This window comes from Tamandua tetradactyla, chromosome 11 (genome assembly GCF_023851605.1).
Source record: "Tamandua tetradactyla isolate mTamTet1 chromosome 11, mTamTet1.pri, whole genome shotgun sequence".
NCBI classification, from domain to species: domain Eukaryota; kingdom Metazoa; phylum Chordata; class Mammalia; order Pilosa; family Myrmecophagidae; genus Tamandua; species Tamandua tetradactyla.
Window position 1 is genome coordinate 77,629,604 of NC_135337.1, and position 25,578 is coordinate 77,655,181.

At 46.3% G+C, this 25,578-nt stretch overlaps 1 protein-coding gene across 2 annotated transcripts in view; it reads right to left on the reverse strand.

Annotated features, from left to right (window-relative positions):
* HDGFL2 (HDGF like 2) overlaps positions 1-12,979 on the reverse strand; it is a 36,458-nt gene extending 23,479 nt beyond the window's left edge. Inside the window, exons 1-4 of one of the 2 annotated variants that reach the window (XM_077121099.1) lie at positions 12,829-12,979; positions 10,362-10,438; positions 10,118-10,256; positions 4,720-4,911 (exon numbers count right to left, since the gene is read on the reverse strand). In XM_077121099.1, coding sequence (XP_076977214.1) covers positions 4,720-4,911; positions 10,118-10,256; positions 10,362-10,438; positions 12,829-12,900 — 480 coding nt within the window. In that variant the 5' untranslated portion in view covers positions 12,901-12,979. The remainder of the gene's footprint in view (positions 1-4,719; positions 4,912-10,117; positions 10,257-10,361; positions 10,439-12,828) is intronic. The other variant, XM_077121098.1, reaches the window with a different exon arrangement.
* Positions 12,980-25,578: the final 12,599 nt, after the last annotated feature.

The following is a 25,578-nucleotide window of genomic DNA, read 5'->3' on the forward strand; positions in this document are numbered from 1 at the left end:
AAAGGCTAGCAGAAACAGAGTGTGTGCCAAATCAAGACAAAGGCCACTTGAGAGCAGTAGGACCTTATGGTGCCCTGGCTGGCCCCTCCCTCACCCCTCATCAGCTCAGCATGTACCAGCTCTGGAGGGAGCATAAATGCCTGGCCCTATCTGCCTGGTGGTGGCCTGAGGGATTCGCTATTCCAGAAATTTCCCCGCATGTAGAAGGCAGTTCATGGAGCTCTCCTACAGAACACTGTGGGCAAGCTGTCAAGTGGATGCCGGGGTAATAGATTGCTGATTGTAGGACATACAGCACAGCACCCAAGAGGAAACTTTTCTAGGGAAGAAGGGACACTCCTATCCATGTAAACAGGGGCACTCCCAAGGCCACATACACATGCCCAAGCAATACACATACATAGAAAAGATCAGGGAGGCCCCTATGCTTTGGCCTGGAGCTAGTCTCCAAATTCATTTTATGAAGAGCCCTGAAAGAAAGCACACTCTTGGGTCAACCTTCAAGAAGGTATTTCCTTTTTTCTCTTCTCTCTCTTTTTTATTTTCAGTTAGCTACTGGCATTCAAGGAAGGCTCTGTGATAATACGAGCTGGATACAAGCTTAAGGAAAAGATATCTCAGAGGTTAAATTCCAGTGGTAACACATTAAAATAGCAAAATGTCCAGGTTTCAACAATAGGCTACAAAACATACAAAGAAATAGGAAGCAATGGCACAGGCATATGAGAGGGTTAAAGCATCAGAAACCAATAAGAAGGAGAACCAACCTGGGACATTTCACACAAAGACTTAAAAAATGGTCCTAAAAATGCTCAAAGAGATAAGGAAAACATGGACAGAGAACTAAAGAAAATTAGGAAAACAATAGATGAACAGAAAGAGAATACCAAAACAGAGATGGAAATTATGAAAACGAATCCACCCAAACAAGCTGAAGACCACAGTAAGAGAAATTAAAAATTCCCTAGAGGGATTCAATATCAGATTGGCACTGGCAGAAGAAAGAATCAGAAAACTTGAAGATAAGACCATTGAAATCATGCAGTCTGAAAAGTTCCCTTGGGAGACTGGAGAGAAAGGAGGAAATATTCAACTTCTCCAGTTGGAGAATTCGATATTCTCGCAAGCAGTGGGAGCAGCCAAATCAGCAGGCTGAGCCCTCAAAATTGGGGTTCACCCCTATGAAACTAATTCTTGCAAAGGGCAGATTAAGCCTAGCTAAAATAAGGCCTAAAAGTCACCTCAAGAGAACCTCTTCTATTGTTCAGATGAGGCCTCTCTCTCTAAATCAACTCAACAAATGAACCCACTACCCTCCACACTAAGTGAGACATGACTCCCAGGGGTGTAAATCTCCCCGGCAACGTGGGACAGAAATCCAGCATCAAAGGATAGAGAAATCCTTCTTGACCAAAAGGGGAAAGAGAGAAATGAGACAAAATAAAGTTCAACAGCTGAGAGACTTCAGAGTTGAGAGGCTGTCCTGGAGGCTATTCTTACGCATTATACAGATACCCCTTTTTAGTTTATGGTGTATTGGAGTGGCTGGAGGTACCAGAAACCATTGAGGGGTGTTCCAGTAGCCTTGGTTCTTGAAGATGATTTGTATAAAGATATAACTTTTACAATGTGACTGTGTGATTGTGAAAACCTTGTGTCTGAGGCTCCTTTTATAGGGTATGGACAGATGAGTAAAAAATATGAATGAATAAATAAATAAATAATGGGGGGGACATAGGGTAAAATAGATCGGGTAGATGGAAATACTAGCGGTCAATGAGAGAGAGGGGTAAAGAGAATGGGATGTACGAGTTTTCTGTTTTTTTTTTCTTTTTCTGGAGTGATGCAAATGTTCTAAAAAATGATCATGGTGATGAATACACAACTATGAGATGATACGTACACTATCTATGGAATATATGTAAGTGAAGATTTCTGGAAGGAAGGAAGGAAGGAAGAAATCATGCAGTCTGAGGAGCTGAAGGAAGAATGAAGAAAAGTGAATAGAGCCTGAGGCACCAGTGGGACACCTTCACATGCACCAACATATGCGTTGTGAGATCTCAAAAGGAGAAGAAAGACAGAAAGGGGCAGAGAAATTTCATATTCAAATAAACAATGGCTGAAAACTCCCCAAGTTACTGAAAGGCATCAACATGCACTACCAAGATGCCCAAGGAACCCCTAACAGGATAAACCTAAACAGACCCACACCACAGTGTATTATAATCAAACTGTCAAATGCCATAGCCAAACAGAGAATTCTGGAAGCTGCAAGAGATAAGTCAAGTGTAATGTACAGGGAGCCTGAATAAGATCATGTACCGATTTCTCACTGGGACCCATGGGGATAAGAAGCAGTGGGAAGACATATTTAAAGGGCTGAAAGCAAAAAAATGCCAACCAAGAATTCTATATCCAGCAAAACTCTTTTAAAAATGAGGGAGAAATTAAGACATTCCCAGCTAAACAAAAGCTGAGGGAGTGTTAGTCACCACTAGACCTGCCCTACCGGAGATGCTCAAAAGAGTTCTACAGCTGGAAAGGAAAGGACAACAGGCAATCAAGTGAAGCTTCATGAAGAACTGAAGTTCTCTGGTAAGGGTAACAACATGGGTAAATACCAGTGCCAGTACTACTGTATTTTGTTCCATAACTCCAATTTTTGCTTCTTACAGGATCTAAAAGGCAAATGCATAAAACATAATGAGAAATCAGTGGTTTGGGACTCAATGTATAAACACGTAATTTGTGTCCAGACCTACATAAAGGAGGGAGGATGGAGAGCTTAGGGACATAGTTTGTGTAAACTATTAAAGTTAAGTGGGTATCCACGTAAAGGAGATTGTCATAGATCTAGGATGTTAAATTTGAGCCCCATGGTAAGTACAAAGGTAATCCTGGAAGATGTGCATGCTCAAGACAGGTATTAGAGCACAGGCTACCAGAGGTGGGGGTAGTTCATGTATAACAGATGGAGGATTTCTCTTGGAGGAGATGAGAAAATTTTAGTAATGGAAGGTGGGGAGGGTACCGTAGTGATTAATCCCACCGAATGGGGTGTTTGGAGGGGTTGAGAAGGGAAAGTTTACCTCCTTGGATATATATATATATATATATACATATCTCACAATTAAAAAAAAAAAGACTAAGAGCAACTGAAGAGACAATAAAAGTTTACGTTGTATATATTTTCTCACAATTAAAAAAAAAAGACTAAGAAAGAGCAACTGAAGAGATGATCAGGATGGGATCTAGCAAGGGAGAGAAAAGGCTCAAAGGGACATTATTGGGACACTGAAAAAACTGGCACACGGACTGTAAGCTTTGGATCACTGCTAAATTTCCTGAACTGCACTTGACATGGTTACATTAATGAATATCCTCATTCTTGGGAAATATACCTGGCAGTGTTAAACGTTCAAAGTGTGATGTATACAACCTATACGCAAGTGTTCAGAAAATGGATTGATAGATAGATGGATGAACAGACATAGATGATGGATGTACAGACATAAATGATGGATTATGGACAAATGGATGTGATGGCAAATGTGGCAAAACGTTAAAACTGGCAGATCTGGCTTTCTGGGGAGGGGTATGGGATGTTTAAGTTCTCTGTATGGGGTTTGCCTTTTGGGGTTTTCATTTTGTAACTGTCCTATAAGATTGAAAGTATTGCAAAACTAAAAAGTTGAAAAAAAAAGAGGTAGGGAGCACTAGAAAATTGAAAACGTGTCCACACAAAAACCCGTACAAGAAGGTTCATAACAGCACGATACGTAATAGCCAATAGGTGGAAATAACTCAAGCATCTTTCGATAGATGAATGGACAAACAAAATGGGGTCCACCCAAATCATGCAGTATTACTTCACTGGAAAAAGGAATGGAGTTCTGACATATGATGCGGCATGGATGGATCCTGAAAATATTGTGTTGGGTGAAAGAAGCCAAACAGAACAAATACTGTATGATCCCACTTATATAAACTATCTAGATAAGAAAAGCCAGAGAAACAAAAGCAGATTTCAGCCCACCCCATGTGGGCTGGTGGGAGAGGTGATGGGGAGTTAATACTTCATGAGGACACTTCTGCTTGAAGAGACAGAAAAGTTTTAGTCACGGATGGTGGTGATGAGAGCACAGACAATACTATGAATGCAACTAACACTGCTGAACTGTATACTTGAAAGGGGCTAAGGGGTTGATGGGAAAGGCTATGTTGTATATATGATGCCACAATTAAAGAGAAATTTAAAAATGAATTAAGTCCTGATAACATGCTTCAATGTGAGTGAACCTGAAAACACTGTGCTGAATGAAATACAGCAGACACAAAAGGACGAATACTACATATTGTATATGAAATGCCCAGACAAGGCAAATCCACAGAAACAGAAAGGAGACTAGAGGGTGCCAGGGGCTGGGGGACAGGGTAGTGGGAAGTGCCTAATAGGTATGGGGCCTCTTTGGGGGTGTGGAAAATTTCCCAGAATGAGGCAGTAATCATTGCACAACCCTGAATACACTAAAAACCACTCAACTGCATATTTTGAAACGAATTGTAGGGCATATGAATTATATCTCAATTTTTAAAATGCTTGTTAAAAAGAAAAACATAGGCAGAAAAGGGTGGGGCATGCTGCTGGACAAGACTTCAGGGTGAGAGGAGGAAGGGCCCCAGTGCCCCCAGCCCAAGGCTGTGCTGGCCGCCTACCTTCAGTGCTGGTGCCTTCCGCTTCAGGCCACTGTTGTCGCTGCTCTTGTCTGAGTCTGAGTCGCTCTCTACCCTGTCGCTGGCAGCTGTGGCAGTCACGGCTGCGGCAGCCATGACGCCCCGGTCCTCGTCCTCGTCACTGCCGCCTGCCGGGTCAGCTTCTGGAGCCTCACTGTCCGAGGAGCTCACCGGCTGAGGGGCAGAAAGCACACATCACCACAGGCCTGGAGGGTGACCCAGCACCCAGTACCCACCAGGGCTCTCAGGTGCTGGGGTCCAGCCTCTCGGTCTTGTGACGGAGAAAATGAGTCACAGAGAGCCTAGTGAACCGAGGGAGGGGGGCTCCCAGGACACCGAGATGCCGCACCCCTAGTAAAGCCAAGCCTGCGTGTAAAATCTCACCAGGCGATTTCCTGATATTTCTCTCCAAAGTAACTGATATTTTTTTCAGAGAGAGAGGGAGATTGATTTTGAACAGCCACCTTCTATTGGCATGATGATACTAGAGATGGAATGGACTGAAGTGGGCCAAGAAGCAAACAAGGAAGATGAAAGTGGTATGAATATATACGCTGGGGGTTGGCCTGTGTCCACTAAAAGGACAGATTGAAGTCTTAAAGCCCCGGTACCTTTAAAAGTGACCTCATAGGCAAAAGGGAATTTGCAGATGCATTCAGGTCCAGCTGGAACACATATGTGTGTGTTGGGGGGTTAGGGGGAGCCTAAATCCAATGGCTGGTGTCCTTCTAAGAGGCACAGGAGCTGGGAGCGGAGACCATGGGATGTCAGAGGCAGACAGGAGGGACGCAGCTATAAGCCAAGGAACACCAAGGATTGCCAGAAGCTACCAGAAGCTGGAGGAGGCAAGGAGCCTCCCCAACAGGTTTCAGAGAGGGCATGGCTCTGCCGACACCCTGACTTCAGACTTCAAGCCTCTAGAACTGCTAGACAACACATTTCCATTGTTTTAAGTCCCCAGGTTTGTGGTACTTAGTAATTATGGCCCCAGGAAACTGAGAAGACATATGATGGGAGTTTCAAAGACTGTGTGGTCAGGAGTCATGAGGGGAGACTAGGCATGAGAAACGCAGTGCCAAGGGCTCGCAAAGGAGGGAGGAGGACCTGTCTCTGGGTGGACAGACGCAGAGGGTGCGGTCATGGCAGTGTGGCCAAATGGAAGGAGCCACAGAGAGAGTGAGTGCTGGAAGTGTGGGGTGAGAACTTTGGGCATTGACCTGGGCCAGGACAGCAATTCAAAGGGTAGGAGAGCCAGGCAGGGGGTGGAGGGAAGGGGCCCTCCGCCCTCCCTCACCTCTCCTCTCCCTCCACTCTTTGCTAAAGCCCCAGATTCCCCCCACCACCACCACAATGCTGAGACCACACGTGCCCAGGTTACCAGTCCCAACTGAACAGATGAAAATGAGACCCAGGTGTTAAAAGGACCTCAAGGCTCAGCCCTGAACCCATTTTTTTCTGCCTTGTGTTCCTGTGACCAAGGGCCTCATCTGGATAATTTCTGACAAGATTCAAAAGGGTCATATTAAGTAAGTCAAGCCCCAAACCTAAAACACTAGGAGAGAATAAGGCTACCACAGGAGATTATGCCTTTCCTCCAGAGATCTTGGAAAGTGTCTGCAGCTATTACTTCTCTTTGGAGCGTCCGCGGTAAATAGAGATGGGTGCTATCATCCTCCAGTTTTCACAGGGGCAATAGCAGCTCAGACGGTAAGTGACCAAGCACCCGGCCTGAGGGTCTTTGGCCCAAGGAATAGGGTCCATTAAATAATACCAAGGGCTACCAATAGTTGAGTGGGAACCACAAGTACTGAGCTATTGTCTCTCTCCACATTTAGCATCTGGGGAGTCTCATCTAATTTTTTGAGCAGTTAAGGAGCAGCTTGAGATAACTCAACTGACAAATACTGGGACTGCGATGCAAACCCAGGGTAGCCTTGGCCTGAAAGCCAGATCCTTGGGACACAGCCTCTCCTTTCTAAAATCCCTCCTAGCTCCTGCCCGGCACCGTCCAACAGCACTAACAGTGCCTCAGTGGCCTGGGAAGGCCATCTGGAAGACAATTCCTGTTACTCAACTGGGGAAACTGAATGTCCACCATACTTATGGATCAAACCAGGACAGGAACTCTGAATCGCCTGGGGATGGCCCACTGGAATCTGACTAACCTCTGACAAAGGCCTTAGGGAAACTGAGGCCATACTGAGAGGTTTGGATGACATAAACATGGGCAGCATGGAGAAGAAGCCAGAAAGAGAAGGCCAGTGGCGAACAATTCTAAGACCCAATCAATGGTTTGACGAGTGAGACGAACAATTCAGCTTTTTTCACTGCCTTAATGGATCTGGAAGGTGAATATGGTGGAAAAAACGAAGGTGAAACCCAGCCTTGACTCCTCATTCCCAAATATCACCACCACTGCCTACCACACATTGATGATGCATTCCCGTGCTAGGAGCTTGACGTGCAACCTCTCATGGGACCTCCCAGAGATACTGTGAGAGGAAACTGAGGTGCAGAGAGGGGACACTGATTCCCGAGGTATACAGCTAGCATATGGCAGAGGCGGGACTTGAACCCAGAACCACCTGCCTGTACACCTCTAATCCGGTGGAGAGGTTACTTTGCAGACCCCCCTCCTCTGGAGTTCCCCTCAGCCCTGTTTCCACCAGACAGGAGGGAAAAGGAACAAATGACAAGCCTGCCCACCACCCACTGCTGAGGCCATAGCACACAGCTCCAGTAAAGGATGCCAGCCTGGGAGCCAGAGGCCTGGGCTTCTGTTGCCCACTAACCTGAGGACTTTGGACAGATCCTTTTACCTCTTCATCCACCAGAGATAAGAGCACATTAAGTAGGAGCCTTCTAGGTTGGGGGCTCTCAACTATGGGCAATTTTGTCCCCAGGGGGAGGCATTTTGGTTGTCAGGATTGGAAGACACAACTGGTAGCTGGTATATGGAAATCAGGGATGCTGGCTATGCACAGATGAGCCTCCCACCCCAAAGAATTACCCGGCCTCACATGCTATCAGGACCGACACAGAGAAACCCTGGTCTGAGTCCAAGAGCTCCAAGTGTCCACCTAGGTCCCTCCGGGCAGGCACACAAACCCTCTGGGCCTCAGTCTGCTCATCTATAAAATGAGGTAAACAAACAAACAAAAAAAAAAAAAAAAAAAAACGCCACCTGCCCAGCCAACTCTAGAGACAACTGAGAGGACCAAAAGATAATGTAATCAAAACCACACTGAGATACCATGTCCTCCTAGCAGGGTGTTAAGGGAACAGGGAAACAGTGCCTCCCACCCATGGCTGCGGGAGTATGAACTGGAGCCACCTCCAGGGAGCGTAACCTGAGTTAAGGTGGACTGAAAAGAAGGAAGGAACTCTCTGTGCTGGCATGGACCAACCACCAAGAAAAGTATAGGATTATATGTGTCAAGAAAGAAAGGTATATGCTTTTACATGAGTAAAATCTCTTGGAAAAGTCTGTGGGAAACTGCTTGTCATGGCTATTCTGAGAGGAGGACAAAGCAGAGGGAACAGAAGGCAGGAGAGAGAGGGATACCAGCCTTTCACTGTTAGGTCCTTTTGGAACCATCTGAATTTTGTATTCTGAGCCTGCGTTCCTATCAAACTGTAAAAACTAAATAAAAAATTTAAGAATGAAAAGAGACACTAGGAGAGGTTGCTCAGTTACCCATAAAGCAATGCTTCCAAAATGTCTATCTATGGCTGTGTCAGAAGCATCTAGAAGGACGCTTGGCGGTGGGATGGGGAGTGGAATGAAGGCCCTCAGGCCTCAGTCTACATCAAAATTCTCTAATGGTGTGGCCCAGGGATCTGTATTTTAAACAAATGCCCCGTTTGGAAGCGTGGTCAGGTTAGGGAACCAGACAGCAGCAATCAGCTCCAATATTTATAACTACCTCTCAACTTAGGGCATTTAATCTCAAGCCTGCAGTGTTTTGAGTTTCATTTCCTAGAGGGCAGGCATCTATGTGGTACTAAGCAACTGTGGGTGACCAATAAATATTAAATGGAGTGATGATTCACCAAGAGGTAATCGGCTTAGGGCACCACTAAAGAGAGAACTGGAGCTGGTGCCAGAGGTCACCGGAAACTCGACTACCTGGAGACCTTCTGCTCTGTCTCACCAAGTGGTGGATAAGCAAAGGCTGGGGGAAGACAGTGGGTGTCATCAGGGAGAACCTCAGTCTTCCAGACAAATCATGATTTAAAGGTTAAAAACTGCCAGGACACACAACAGATGGGGGCCCTGGTCCCTTGAGAAGTGGTGCCCAGGAGGCCCCTGTTGATTGAATCCTGACTTCTGGACGGGGAAGCTCCCCAAAATTCCTAGAAGGCAAGGACTGTGTCTGATTCTTCTTGCATTCTGCTACACAGCACATCACTTGCCATGAGATGGGAGTGCCTGCTGGCAAGCACAAGCAGCAGGCTGAGATGAAAATGAGGTATGCTAGAGCATCTCGAGACCCCCAAGTCCTCAAGCAGGACGGGGACTTCAGAACTACTCCGTCCTCAATTCATGAAAACCGAAGGCTGGACAAGACCCTTTCCAACTCCTGCTTTCCTTCCCTCCTGCCAACTCCAATGCCTTTTTCTTCCCTAACAGTCAAGCTTTGCCCCCCATGGTCAGCTCCCTTTATCTCCCAGCCATCACGCCCACATCTCCCAAGCCCAGGCTACCCCACCTCCTCAGCATCCCACAGAAACCACAAAAGCAGTACTTCAAGCTTAGCTTTAAGCAGAGCTAAGACCCCAAGCCCAGTTGCTCCCCATCTGCATCCCACCTCAAAATGTGACCAGAGAGCCACCCCTCTCTCACCCATCTACAGCTTTCAATCAATTTTTCTACGTTTCTACACTTCTTTGCCTGAATATTTCCAAGTGCTGACTGACCACCGAGATGCCATCATTGACTCATGGCCTTTCTGTTTCTGTTTGATCTGAAACTCTGACATCTAAACACTACAACCTTTTTTCAGAAGCCAAACTCTGGCAATAATGGAGTTATTGGAAGAAGAGAAAAATAAAACTTTTTTCTTAGAAGATAGAAGGTTTTATAGAAGCTATAAAGATACTCTCCTCTAAATTCCGACTAATCTTAAGCAGCAATTTCAGTCAGGGGCAAATCTGTCCCCAGGGGGTCATCTGACGGTGTCTGGGGACACTTGTGGTTGTCATATCAGGGTGAGGGGTGCTCCTGACATCAAGTTGGGGGAAGCAGGGGGTGCTGCTCTGCACCCAGCAGCATATGGGATGGTCCATGGCACCGAGGCTGAGAAACCTGTCCTGGGACCTCTGCTTTTCCCACAAGACACCTCCAGCCCCCTCTGCAAGGCCACACAGGGCTACTCACCGGAGGGGCACTGTAGCTGGCGTGGGGATTGTTCTGGATCTCCCACAGTCCCTCATTGAAGCCTTTCCTCTTGTTAGGCTTCCCGTATTTATCTTTACACTTGTCGTAGGGAAATAGGTCCTTGGGTCCCAAGAAGGCTCTGGAGAAAGGAACCACAGGGCCAGACCCAGGTGAGCTAGGCCACCCTGGAGAGCACCGGGGGGGCGTGCGGGGGGTACCGCAAGCTCAAGAGGGGAACACTTACGTTTCATGTGTACCGAAGAAGAAGATGGGGTATTTGTTGGGTGGGGGCTTCACGGCCCCATCAGCGATGTCATCGATCTGCAGTGAAAGGCCAATCAGGACAGTCAGGGGGTGACTGATGGGAGCGGGGGTTATGTGTGGAGGGGTACACCCACTGACCCAGGAAATCACCAAGAAAACAACCAAGTTACTTGGGGAAAAGCATGCTGGGAGGAGAAACAGCTTCAACCCAAGAAGACACAGCACCTTCCAAATAGGAATTCCTCTGTGATCCCAACCCCCTACAGGACCACCCCAAACACACTCAGGTTGGTCTCTCCCCCAGGAAGAGAGCTACCCTCCAAGGTAGGTGCTTCACCTGAGCAAAACCAAATACGGCCCTCTGAAGCAACCAGAAGGGTGGAGTCAAGCTCAGTTTCTCTGAACTCCCAGAACCTGCTCTGTGGCCCCCCTCCCGCAAAGAGGCACTCCACAGGTGGTCTCCCAGAGGATGCACTGGCTTGGGCTGCAGCTGGCAGCCCCAAGGATGCAGAGGGTGGGGGGTGGGCTGCAGGAGACAGGCCCTCAGCATCCAGGAAGTCCCACCCTCTCCCTATAGGCCCACGGGCTCCGGCAGCTGTCAGTCACCACCCCACAGGAGGCAAGCAGCCCCTTCACTTCCAATCAGGTGCTTGGAAATGTTCTGGCTTAGAGAGCTGGCTGGAGAAGTGGGGAGAGGGAGAAGCTAAGCACTCTGGAAAAACAGGAACTGGGAAGAGGATGGAAGAGTCCGTAAACTTTCATCTCCTGGTCTTCCCCAAGAAAAATAAACCTCAGCAAATGAGGTTAGAGTGGGGTTCTCTGGTCCCAATTAATGCTGCCACCATCTGCCTCTCCAACTCCTTGGTAGCTGCTAGAATCTTTCCTACCCAACTCACTCAGCTTCCTCTTCTTCCACTTATGCTCTGGACTAGTTTTTCTAAGTCCTTAATCCCTGGGCTCTGGGCCACACAGGGTCATCCCCACATCCCAAGGCAGTATTCCCAAACTCTGTTGACCTGAGTGCCACCCCAGCTTGCCCTCCAGGTCCTGCTTCTGCTCTGGCCCCACCCAGGACACACCTTAACCTCTGAGAGTTGGCATCAGCTCTGAGCTCAAGAGCCGTTTACTCTTAGACCTGTCTACCAGGCCAGTGTTCCCTGCACCACCTCCTGGCTCTCTGTGGTAGTCTTTAGGACCCCACCAAACCCCTAGCTCTGTGTGCTGCCCTCTCACTTACTTCCACCTGGAGCCAGGGAGCAAGATAAAGCCTCCAGCCACCTCACAGGCTGACTCTCCTTCTTGTTCTGTTCCTGCTGGACCTTCAGCCTTATCCTCCCATTTCCCCTCCCTTCGCTGTTGCCACCCCCATGCCCTACCTCCCCAAATCCCTCTACCATGCAGAGACTGCCAATCTCAGCCCTGAGACCCAGTGATCAGAATAATCTCCAGGTCTCTTATCTACCCTGGCTTGCCCCTCATGGCACCTGGAACACCACTCACCTGCAGTCTGCAAATGTCCAGACTCAAGACCCTCTTCACACTTGGACTCCATGGATCATCTGGCTCCTTCAGACCCCAGTTACCTCAAAAGGGGAACCCCAAAGTCCCCTTGAGCCACCCACATCCCTCAGATATGCTCTCTTTTCAGGCTTGAGCTCCCTTAGCTTTGAGCTGGTCTCAGCTTCAAGCATCAAGTCAGGTGTATTCAGTGTATTTAGGGGTCTCCTCAGGGCACTAGGCCCCAGAGTCCTCCCAACAGGATTTAATCAGTCCTCTGGGCCCTCAGGCCTGTCCTTCTCAGGTCCAGTCCCCTCTGCCTGAGACTTTGGATATTTCCATTACCTGGCCCCGTTTTCATACCTGGCCTCGCTGGGCACAGCCCTCAACCCCTCACACAAGGTCCCAAGCCCCCCTCGGCCTTGACCCCGAACTCTTCTCTGTCCTTAGCCCACCTCAGACATGATCCTCACTCCTCAGTCCCTCAAAACTTGGCTTCTGACCCCCAGGGCCTTCAGCCTCCTCCCCAAACCCTGGGGTCTTTAGACCCCGCGATCCTCAGGCCCCAGGTCCCTCAAGCCCCTTGTCCTGGAAGCAGCGGATCTCCCGGACTCAGGGGCCCCAGAACTATGGCGCGCGGGTCCCTCGGCCCCAGGATGCCCCAGACCCCCGCAGTGCAGGCCCCTGGACCCCAGGACCCCAGACCCCATTGTGCGTGTCCCTGGGACCCAGAAACCCCCAGAACCCCTGCACGCGGGTCCCTCGAACTCGGCCCCCCCACCAGACCCCCGGCAAGCGGGTCCCTCAGACCCCGGACCCCAAGACCCGCAGCGTGAGGATTCCTCCCACCCAGGGCCCCCCCCACCCCAGACCCCCGGCGCGTGGGTCGCTCGGACCCGGGGCCCCTCCGACCCCAGCCCCCGCCTGGCCCAGCTCCCGCGCGGCCTCACCCGGGCCGGCCAGTGCGGGTAGCCTTTCATCTTGGCGAACACCAAGTCCCCGGGCTTGAAGGCGTGCGGCATGCTCGCGGCGGGAGGCCCAGGCCGCGAGAGGCTGCGGCGGCGGCTGTAGCGGCGGCAGCGGCGGCAACGGGAGGCGAAGCCGGGGGCGGGAGCAGGACGCCGAGGAGGCGGAGGCGGCCGCCAGGGCAGCGGGCCGGCGCGTGCTTATTGGACTCCGGGCCGCCGGAAGTCCCGCCCCCCGGACGTCACAGGCCGACGATGCCGTCGCTCAGGACACGTGCGGGGATAGAGGAGCGCAGGGACCAATGAGAGGGGGGGGTTGGAGCAGGGCTAGTTAACGGGATTGGATAGCGGGCAGGGCCAAGGGGCGTGACCCAGGGTCTAATGGGAGGGGGCGGAGGTTATGGGAGGTGAAAGGAGGAAAGTGGGAGGAGGGACACGGAGGAACTTAGTCGAGGGGCGGGTAGTCAGTTTGTAGGAGGGCGTGGCCTGTGCCCAAGGAGGAGGGGATTAATGTAAGACTGCAGACCATTGGATTCCACAAGGGAAACCCCTCCAGGCCGGAAGCAGCCATTGGCTACCTCGGGAGGAGGAGGAGTTTAAACCGTTGGCGGCCATTGAATATTGTGAGAGGTTCGACTCAAAGTAGAAAGGGGCCGTTGCCCACTGGAGGGCGGGGCTTATGGGCGGGGTGGGGCTTAGAGGCGGGGTGGGGCTTAAGGACACAGGATAAAGAACCACAAAATGCACAGAACTCTTACTCATTTCTTCAATCGCAAAAAATTTATGGGGCATTACTATGTGCCATAGTCACAAAATACCCTATATACATGCTAATTCAAGAAAAGTGTATTGAGCATTTGCCTGGCCAAGTTACCTACCTTTCTCAGTCTCAGTCTCTCCACCTGCAAATTGGGACTCCTAACAAGAACCGGTAATACAGGGTCGTGAGGGTTAAATGACTTCACCTCCCCCAGGGAACCTGAAACTGTGTCTGACAATAAGATACACTGGGAGCCTTAGATGTTGTAACCCTGCCTTCGAGGAACTCAATCTTAGCCAAGTAAATGTTTTTTTAAATTAACACACTTCGATTCCCGGTGCCTGCCCATGCAAAAAAAAAGAAAGAAAGAAAGAAAGAAAGAAAGAAATGAAAGCACACACAAATAAACCATGTAATTAGGATCTTTGGTAAAAACTGTAAAGTATAAGAACCAGAGTGCTTACTGGAAAGGTGAATAATGGGAGATATACTTCACCTTAGGCCTGGGCGATCAGGGAAGGCTTTCTGGAGGAGGTGTGTTAACCAGAGGCCTGAAGGACGGATAGGAGTTTCCTAATGCAGTGAGTGGGGCTGTGGGAGCGCATTTGGGGGAGAGGCGATGACAAGGATATGAGTCTGAGTTTGGGAAGACAGAGTGATGGAGTTGGTACCAGGGGGTAAGGCTGGAGTGGTTCATATAGGAACTATCATAGTGTCTTGAGAACCTTGGTGAGAAGTTTGGATTTTAACTTCTTGGAAAGTCATTGGAGGTTGTTTTTTTTTTTTCCCCTTCAATTTTGTTAAGATATATTCATACACCACACAAACCATCCAAAGGATACAATCATTGGTTCACAGTATCATTACATAGTTGTGCATACATCCCCAGGATCGATTTTAGATTATTTTTATTAGCCCAGAACAGAAATAAGAATAAAAAAATAAAACCCAAATCCTCCCATACTCCTTATCTTATTGCCCCCCTATTGTTGATCCATAGTATTGGTGTAGTAAATTTGTTACTGTTGATGAAAGTCTATTAAAATATTACTATTAACTGTAGTCCATAGTTTGCAATAGCTATGTTTTTTTCCCCACATACTCCTCTATTACATTTTTTTTACATTTGTAGTGGTTCATGCAAGAACTTATTTACATACATGACCTTAAACAGCAACCGCTTTAAATTAAATTCACCTACAATACATTAGTGTTTTCTTATAATCCCAAGAATGAGCTATCCATCACCTCCATTGATTCCCAAACATTTCAGTTCAACCACGTTAACAATTTGTACAATTAGGAAACTGCTCCCCCTTTTCTAGCTTCTGTCTGTCTCTAGGTACCCTATATTTTACATTTTTTTCCCATGCAAGTCTTTATTTTATTACTCATCTAACCATACCCTGGCTAAAGGGGATATCAGTTTCAAGGTGTTTAAAATGACACAACTGCAAGATAAAAGGTATATAGTTATACAGTCATTATCAAAGATCAAAGCTATTAGGTTGCAGTTCAACAATTTCAGGTATTTCCTTCTGGCTGTTCTAATACACTAGAAACTAAAAAGAAATATCTACATAATGATTCAGTAGTGTTCATCATTTGTTAAATCTCAATTTCTCTGTTACAACTCCTCATTAGAGAGTTTTGATCAGAGAGAACAAAGATAGAAATTTAATCTTTGAAAAGAGCCCTTATGTATGTGAAATATATCCCAATAAAGATGTTTAAGAAAAAGCAGCGCTAAACATAGTCCTACCAGATGAAAGCAATTCCATCCCTAGGTAGCTACTTGAGAGAAATGAAAACAAACCTCCAGGCCTAGATTTACACAAAAGCTCAGAGCAACATTGTTTTCCATAGTTTGTTTCCCAAGTGGAAACAACCCAAATGTTTAGCAGCTGGTGTACAGATAAACAAAATGTGGTCCACCCCCCACTGGAATACTATGCAGTAATAAAAAGGAATGAAATACTGATACATGCTGCAACATGAATTGTTATAATTTGTTAAGTGCCGGAATACAATATACCAGAAACAGAACAGCTTTTAAAAAGGGAATTTATTAAGCTGAAAGTTTACCGTTCTAAAGTCATGAAAATATCCAAATTAAGGCAAGGCTATAGAAATATTGAAACTAAGGCATCCAGGGAAAGATACCTTTGTTCAAGAAGGATGATAATGTTTGGGGTTTCTCTCTCAGCTGTGAGGGCACATGGTGATGTCTGCTAACTTTCTCCCCAGGCTTCTTCAATGGCTCCCCCGGGGGCATTTTCCTTCTGCATCTCCAAAGGTCTCTGGCTGTGTGGGCTCTATTGGCTCTAAAGCTTTCTCCAAAGCGGTCTTCTTAAAGGGCTCCAGTAAGCAACCCCACCTTGAATGGGTGGAGATGCATCTCCATGGAAACCATCTAATCAAAAGTTACCACCCACAATTGGGTGGGTCACATCTCCATGGAAACAATAAAAAAGATATCATTTAGTAATCCTGAATGAGGATTAAAGAACTTGGTTTTTCTGGGGTACACGACAAATTCAAACTGGCACATGAATGAACCTCAAAAACATAATCCTTTGATACTGTGAGCCGGTGATTGTTCACTTTCGGATGTGTATATGGTGTGTGAATATATCTCAATAAAATTGCATTTATTAAAACAAAACAACTGAAAAAACCCATTATGTTCAGTGAGAGAAGCCAGACAAAAGATCCCATATTATATGACTCCAAAGCCACATGAAATTTGATAAAATGTCCTCAAAAGACAAATCTTTAGACCAAAAGTTGATTAGTGGGCTAGAGGCGGGAATGGGGGGCGACTGCAAATGGGCATAGGATTTCTTTGTAGGGTAATGGAAATGTTCTAAATTTAGATTGTGGTGATGGTTGTACAATTCTGTAAATAGAGTAATATTTATTGTATTTTGCGCTTACAAAGGTGCATTTTATGGATATATACTATCAATGAGCCTGTTTTAAAAAAACAAAAAAGATCCCTTAGGCTGCTATTTGCCAGATAAAATAAAGGACACACCGTCAAATCAAATTTCAGATTAAACAACGTATAATTTGTTGCATAGGCATGTCCCATGCAAATAATTATTTATTTGAAATTTGGATTTAACTGGGCAGGGAAAGTAGTGGTTTTTTTTGTTTTTTTTTTTGCTAAATCTGGCAACCTCGGTGTAGGGTGCAAGCATAGAAGGCGCATGACCAGTGAGGAAGGTGGTGCCCGAATCCAGATAGGGAAACTGAGGCTCGGGGGCGCCTTGCCCAAGGTCACCCACTGAGTGAGAGTTAGAATGCACCTCCCAGCCCCACTGATTCTAGTCCATGAATTGTGCCCTATTTGGACCCCAGTGTAGCAGGCTGAGGCAGGGAAGGATCCATGCCTTCCTTTCACAGCTGCAGCCAGGCAGGCCCCAGATTACATAATTAGCCATCACCTGGGCAGGTCATGTGACTTCCTGTTCCCTGAGCCATGGGGCCTGGCACCTGGCCTTCCTCCCTAGAGCTGCATGAAACACCCTCCCCTCCAATCCACAGGTGCCGCAACACCTACTGTGTGCTGGGCCCTAAGCCAGCCTTCTATCCTTGCGTTAACAAGCATTTACTGAGCACTTACCCCGGTAGAATCATAACTTACATTTAATTGAGCACCTACTATGTGCCAGGGCATATATGCTGTTCTGGTTTGCTAGCTGCCAGAATGCAATATACCAGAAACGGAATGGCTTTTAAAAAGGGGGAATTTAATAAGTTGCTAGTTTACAGTTCTAAGGCCGAGAAAATGTCCCAATTAAAACAAGTCTAAAGAAATGTCCAATCAAAGGCATCTAGGGAAAGATACCTTGGTTCAAGAAGGCCGATGAAGTTCAGGGTTTCTCTCTCAAGTGAGAAGGCACATGGCGAACACAGTCAGGGCTTCTCTCCCAGCTGGAAGGGCACATGGTGAACATGGCATCATCTGCTAGCTTTCTCTCCTGGCTTCCTATTTCATGAAGCTCCCCGGGAGGCGTTTTCCTTCTTCATCTCCAAAGGTCACTGGCTGGTGGACTCTCTGCTTCGTGGTGCTGCAGCATTCTCTGCCCTCTCTGAGTCTCTCATTTTCCAAAATGTTTCCTCTTTTATAGGACTTCAGAAACTAATCAAGACCCACTCAAATGGGTGGAGACATGTCATCCCCTAATCCAGTTTAACAACCATTCTTAACTAAATCACATCAACCAGGGAGATGATCTCATTACAGTTTCAAACATACGGTATTGAATAGAGATTATTCTACCTTTACGAAATGGGATTTATATTAAAACATGGCTTTCTTAGGGGGCATATATCCTTTCAAACCAGCACATATGCTATGCATTTAATGTGGATAATGCCATTTCTGTGCCAGGCATTATTTTTCATCCCTGTTACTGAGGCAGGGGGGAGAACCAGGAATTGGAACCCAGGAGTGTTGGAATGCCTAAGCCCCAGTTCTTCTCCCCAGCTGAGCTGTCGGGGTCACATATTCACCTATTACAGACCCCCTCAGTACCAGAGCAAATGCCAGGTGAAGCCATCCTGGACCTGCCTTACTTGGCTTCACCTGGGGGGTTGTCAGAATTGCAGAATCTCAGACTCTGCTGCCCCCAAGATCTGATGCACCAGAATCCGCAGTGATACAAGATCCCTTTGGGATTTGAGTGCACATTTCAGTTTGACAGGCACCTCCCTAAAGCGTGATCGATTGGCGTCTGACAGTCCTAACGTTGAATCCTACTTCTACAAGGAAGGGGACTCAGCTATGTCTGTCTGAAACTTTGTAACCTCACCTGTCAACTGGGGAGGAAAAATAGTGCTTATTTCCTAAGGTTGTTAGGGCTAGAAGCTGTATTACTTGCCTCCAGCTGCTGTAACAAACATTGCAAATGTACGGTTAAGACGATGTGAATTTCTCATCTTGCTGATCTGGAGGTCAGATGGTGATGTAGATTGCAGTGGGATAAAATCAAGCTGTTAGCAAGACCGGGCTCCTTCTGGAGGCTCTGGAGGTCAAGTCCTATCCTTGGCCTTTTCCAGCTTCTAGAAACTGCCTGCCTTCCTTAGCTAGTGGCCCCTTCCTCCATCTCCAAAGGCAGAGACCACCATGGGAGTCTGTATCACATTGACTCCCTCTCACCTTTTCTTCCATCGTCATTTCTCTTTCTCCCTCTCCCCCTTGTAAGGGCTCATGACCATCACATTGAGTCCGCCTGGATTAGGCTGGATAATCTCCCCATTTCGAGGTCCTTAATTTAATGACATCTGCAGGGTCCTTTCTGCCATGGCAGGCAGTATATTCACAGATTCCAGAGCTCAGTACATGGACTTCTTTGGGGGTACACACTGTTCTGCTGATCACAGGGATTAGGGGTGTGGCCCAAACTGGGTAGAAATCCTAGTTCTGCTGCTGAAGAGCTGGGGGACCTTGCATCTTTGGACCTCGATTTACTCAACTGCAAAGTGAGACTCATGACCATGCTTAGTTTGCCAATGGGGCTCCATTATATTGACAGATCAAGCCCTCAGCAAACTGACGGACATGCAGCTACAACATGCTTTAGGTGTGTGCTTGTATGTGTGTACATATCGGTGTGTTAGTTTTTTAAATAATTGAAAGAATGTTTCCTACATCATGACCCCCTAATACTTCAGCATTTCCTAAAAATAAGGACCTTTTCTCATGTAAGACAATACTCTTATCACCTCCAAAGAAAGTTCCTATTTATTCCATAATAACATTTAAGACCCAGTCCATTTTTAATTTTTATTGTCCCAAGACATTTTTTGTGGCTTTTTTTGGGGTGGGAACCAGGATTAAATCAAGATTCATGCACTACATAGAAACATGTTCCTCTAATCCCTTTTCATTAGACTCTAGATTCTAGTTTGTTTTACACAATGCTGGCTTCTTGGAGTCACCAGCCTAATTGGCTGGAGAATATCTCGTCTTCTGAATTTAGTATCTGTTTCTTTATGATGCTATTGAACTTGCTTCTCTATCTTTTGTATGTCCTGTAAGTTGGGTGTCGAGCCTTAATTAAAGGATCTTTTATTTTTTATTGTAGTAAATGCAATTTTAGTGAGATGTATTCACATAGCATACAATCCATCCAAAGTATAAAATTGATGGCTCACCGTATCATCACATTTTTCATCACATTCAATTTTTTATCATCACATAGTTATGTATTCATCAACATGATCATTTTTTAGAACTTTTGCATCCAGAAAAAGAAATAAAAAGTAAAAACCTATACACCCCATGTTCTAGTTTGCTAGCTGCCGAAACGCAACACACCAGAGATGGATTGGCTTTTAATAAAAGGGGATTTATTTTGTTGGTTCTTCAGAGGAAAGGCAGCTAACTTTCCACTGAGGTTCTCTCCTGGAAGGCACAGGATGGTCTCTGCTGGTCTTCTTTCCAGGCCCCTGGGTTCCAACAACTTTCCCCGGGGTGACTTCTTTCTGCATCTCCAAAGGCCTGGGCTGAGCTGCAAGTGCTGAGATGAGGAATGCTGAGCTGCTTAGGCTGTGCTACGTTGCGTTCTCTCATTGTGGGTGTCCCAGAAGGAGAAGAGAAGGGAAAAGGAGTAGAAAAACTAATGGAAGAAATTATCACTGAAAATTTCCCAACTCTTATGAAAGACCTAAAATTACAGATCCAAGAAGTGCAGTGTACCCCAAAGAGAATAGATCCAAATAGATGTTCTCCAAGACACTTACTAGTCAGAATGTCAGAGGTCAAAGAGAAAGAGAGGATCTTGAAAGCAGCAAGAGAAAAGCAATCTATCACATACAAGGGAAACCCAATAAGACTATGTGTAGATTTCTCAGCAGAAACCATGGAGGCGAGAAGACAGTGGGATGATATATTGAAATTACTAAAAGAGAAAAACTGCCAACCAAGAATTCTATACCCAGCAAAATTGTCTTTCAAAAATGAGGGAGAAATTAAAACATTTTCAGACAAAAAATCACTGAGAGAATTTGTGACCAAGAGACCAGCTCTGCAAGAAATACTAAAGGGAGCACTAGAGACAGATATGAAATGACAGAAGAGAGAGGTGTGGAGAAGGGTGTAGAAAGAAGGAAAATTAGATATGACATATAAAATACAAAAGGCAAAATGATAGAGGAAAGTACTACCCAAACAGTAATAACACTAAATGTTAATGCATTGAACGCCCCAATCAAAAGACATAGACTGGCAGAATGGATTAAAAACCAGGATCCTTCTATATGCTGTCCACAGGAAACACATCTTAGACCCAAAGATAAACATAGGTTGAAAGTGAAAGGTTTGGAAAAGATATTTCATGCAAATAACAACCAGAAAAGAGCAAGAGTAGCTATACTAATATCCAACAAATTAGACTTCAAATGTAAAACAGTTAAAAGAGACAAAGAAGGATACTATTTACTAATAAAAGAACAATTCAACATGAAGACATAACAATCATAAATATTTACACAATGAACCAGAATGCCCCAAAATATAGGAGGCAAACACTGCAAACACTGAAAGGGGAAATAGACACATCTACCATAATAGTTGGAGACTTCAATTCCCCAGCCTCATCAATGGACAGAACATCTAGACAGAGGATCAATAAAGAAACAGAGAATTTGAATATTACAGTAAATGAGCTAGACTTAACACATTTATAGGACATTACACCCCACAACAGCAGGATACACATTTTTCCTTAAGTGCTCATGGATCATTCTCAAAGATAGGCCATATGCTGGGTTACAAAGCAAGTCTCAATAAATTTAAAAAGATTGAAATCATACAAAACACTTTCTCAGATCATAAGGGAATGAAGTTGGAAATCAATAACAGGCAAAGCGCCAGAAAATTCACAAATACGTGGAGGCTCAACAACACACTCTTAAACAACCATTGGGTCAAGGAAGAAATTACAAGAGAAATCAGTAAATATCTCAAGGCAAATGAAAATGAAAACACAACATATCAAAACTTATGGGATGCACCCCAGAGCTCAGGAAGGTCCCTGACAGAGCTGCTTCTGGCCTTAGTCTCAGAGCACACTATCTGGCTAGGCTGAGAATTTTCAAATTCATCAACCACTGTTTCCTTTGTGCTTATGAGTTTAATTTTCAGCTTATCCCTTTCCTCTTGCATTTTATTATACACTGCAAGGATAAATCAGGTGGTACCTTCCACACTTAGCTTGGAAATTTCCTCAGCTAAATATCCAAGTTCATCATTTTCAAGTTCTGCCTTCCACCCAACATCAGAACACAATTTTGTCAAGTTCTCTCCTTCTTTATAACATGGATCACCTTTCCTCAAGATCCCAATAACACATCCATCATTTCCTTCTGAGGCTTCATTGGAGGTACCATTAGCATCCATATTTCTAACAACTCTCTTCAAAGCAATTTAGGTTTCATTTATCAAGTGCCTCAAAATTCTTTCAGCTTGTGTTCCAGTAGCCATGTTTCTTGAAGATGATTGTATAATGATATAGCTTTCACGAAGTGACTTTGTGATTGTGAAAACTTTGTGTCTGATGCTTCTTTTATCTACCTTATCAACAGACAAGTAAAACATATGGAATAAAAATAAATAATAGGGGGAACAAATGTTAAAATAAATTTAGATTGAAATGCTAGTGATCAATGAAAGGGAGGGGTAAGGGGTACGGTATGCATGACTTTTTTTCTGTTGTCTTTTTATTTCTTTTTCTGAATTGATGCAAATGTTCTAAAAATGATCATGATGAATATGCAACTATGTGATGATATTGTTAATTACTGATTATATATGTAGAATGGAAAAAAACAAAACAAAACAAAAAACTTATGGGATGCAGCAAAGGCAGTGCTAAGAGGGAAATTTATTGCCCTAAATGCCTATATCAAAAAAGAAGAAAGGGCAAAAATACAGGAATTAACTGTCCACTTGGAAGAACTGGAGAAAGAACAGCAAATTAACCCCAAAGCAAGCAAAAGGAAAGAAAAAATACTGTGAATTCCTTCTTGGGCCCTCCTCTCTCTCTCTCTCTCCTTCTTCCCCCCCTTCTCCCTCTCTTTCCCTCCCTCTCCCTCTCTCCTGCTCCCCCCTCTCCCTTCCCCTCTTTCCCTCTCTCCCCATCCTCTCTTCTCATTCCCCTCCCCTTTTCCTCTCCCTCTCCATCTCTTGGATCACTCTCCCTGGAGGATGCCAGCTGCCACATCCTGATGACACTCAAGCAGCCACATGGAAAGCTCCTTGTGAGAAAAAACTGAAGCCTCCAGCCAACAGGCAGCAAAGAAGGAATTAAGGCCTGCCAACAGCCATCTGAGTGAACCCAGAAGCAAATCCTCCCCCAATTGGGTCTTCAGATGAGACCATAGCCCCAGCCAACAGCTTTATTGCAGTCTTTAACAGGGAGACATTTGCCAGCTTCATACTAACCTGAACTCTGGGCAACCTTCAGCCTAGTGGATACCTCCCTATTTGATGAAACACTCCCTTTCCTTGGCTTCCATGAATCCACAATGAGGCAGATGATATCTTCCAGCAACAACATCTCCTGTCTGAAATGCTCTCGTAGAACATTGCCACCAACCTCCATCAAGATATGAAGGCTCGATGCCTCTTCCCCTTGAACTTGAGCAGAACTTCGTGGTTGCCTCTATCAACAGGGTATGATGGAAGCCACACTTTGTGGCTTTGTGACTTCTGAGGTGAGGACATGAGAATGCCTGTCACCTTGTGCGCTTGCTCTTGGGACCCAACCACCTTGCCAGAAGGAAGACCAAGAAGCCTCTGGAGAGTTCCCCCAGGAGAGAAACCAAGACCTCCATCCTCCCAGGCCTGGCTGAGCTCTCAGCAGATAGTGAGAGGCAACCCATGAGCCAGGCTGAAACTGGACCCGCCAACCTCCAGTCTAAACGTAAGGGGTGGAGAGGAGCTGGCCCCAGTTAGACCTGCCCAAACTGCAGATAGATTTGTGGGCAAAATAAATGATTGCTGTTGTTTTAAGCCTCTAAGTTTTTTTGGATTTTTTTGGGGGGAGGGGGGTGTCATGCAGTAGATGGCTAATACATTGTGCTGGCTTGAAAGGATGTATGTCTCCTAGAAAAGCCATGTTTTAATCAAAATCCCATTTCATAAAGGCGGAATAATCCCTATTCAATACTGTATGTTTGTAACTGTAATCAGATCATCTCCTTGGAGTTGTGATTTAATCAAGAGTGGTTGTTAAACTGGATTAGGTGGCGATATGTCTCCACCCATGTGGGTGGGTCTTGAGAAATTTCTAGAGTCCTATAAAAGAGGAAACCTGTTGGAGAATGAAGAGATTCAGAGACAGCAGAGAAGAACGACATGGCCATGAGAAGCAGAGAGCCCACAAGCCAGTGACCTTTGGAGATGAAGAAGGAAAACACCTCCTGGGGAGCTTCATGAAACAGGAAGCCAGGAGAGAAAGTAGCAGATGACACCGTGCTCGCCATGTGCCCTTCCAGCCAAGAGAGAAACTCTGACTGTGTTTGCCACGTGCCTTTCCAGATGAGAGAGAAACCCTGAATATCATCGGCCTTGTTGAACCAAGGTATCTTTCCCTGGATGCCTTTGATTGGACATTTCTATAGACTTGTTTTAATTGGGACATCTTCTTGGCCTTAGAACTGTAAACTAGCAACTTCTTAAATTCCCCTTTTTAAAAGCCATTCTGATTCTGGTGTATTGCATTCCGGCAGCTAGCAAACTAGAACATACATTAAAATGGTTTGGACTTTTCTCTTCCTACTTGTCCGGCCATTCACTCTCCTCTGCCTGGGACTCTTAGTTTCCTGGCTGCTGAAACAAATGCCATACGGTGGATTGCCTTAAGCAGCGGCAATTTACTGGCTCCCTATTTTGAGGCTAGGAGAAGTGTGAAATTGAGAGGTGAGAAAGGCACCGCTTTCTCTCCAAAGGCTACGGTGTTCTGGGGCTGGTGGCCGCTGACCCTTGCTCCTTGGCTTTTCTGCCATATTGCGATGCACATGGCAGCGTCTTCTCCTCTCTCTTCTTGGTCCCATTGCCTTTCGGTTCCTTGCTGTTCCCCGTGGCTCCCTTCTCTGTCTGACTTTCACGCTGCTTATAAAGGACTCTAGAAATCTGCATTGAAGCCCAGTCTGACTCAGCAGGGCCACACCTTAACCGAAGTCACATCTGAAAGAGGTTTTTGTTTACAAGGCGTCCTCACCCACCGGAATGCAGACCAGGACCAAGAACAGGTCCAGATGGGCTTCTTGGGATTCAGTCCTGGACCGTGTCTTCTTCTCACCCTGCAGACTCTGTCCCTCCCACGGCTTCAGTGTCCATTTTACAACCACTCACTCTCCCCCTGTCACCAGTCTCCACCTCTTGGTAGGCAACCTGTCATGTGGATCCGCCTACCTCCTTGTCCCAGTGGGAAACAAACTGGCCTTCAGTTTGGCCAAACTCCTTCTCTTTCCAAGCTCCATAGAACTGGGCATTGACTTCAGCTCTCTCCCACTTGGCTACCACAGCCTCCTCCCTGTTCTCATGGCGCCCAATCCATTCTGTTTATAGCTGATGGATCTTTTAAAATTTCAGATCCCTGGTACAACCCTTTGTCATTGCCCACCGCGGCCAGAACAAGTGCCACCCTCCTGGGTGGTGGCTCCTGCCCTCGCCCCTCTATCCTCTCTGCAGCAGCCAGGAGGTGTGGTGAGCACCGGACTGAGTAGGGCAATGGGCTCCTCTGCTCACAGCCTTCCGTGGCCCCCAAAGCCCTCTGTGTGGCCAAGAGGCCCCACCAAATCTGACCCTGTCATCTCCTTGCTTCTCCTGCTACCACCTTGTGTCTCACTCACACTGTTGCAGTCACACTGGCTTCTTTGCCATTCCTTGGCAATGTGCCATCTGCTCTACCCCTGGGCCCTTGCACAGGCTGTCTCCTCTGCAGAGAATGTTTACTACC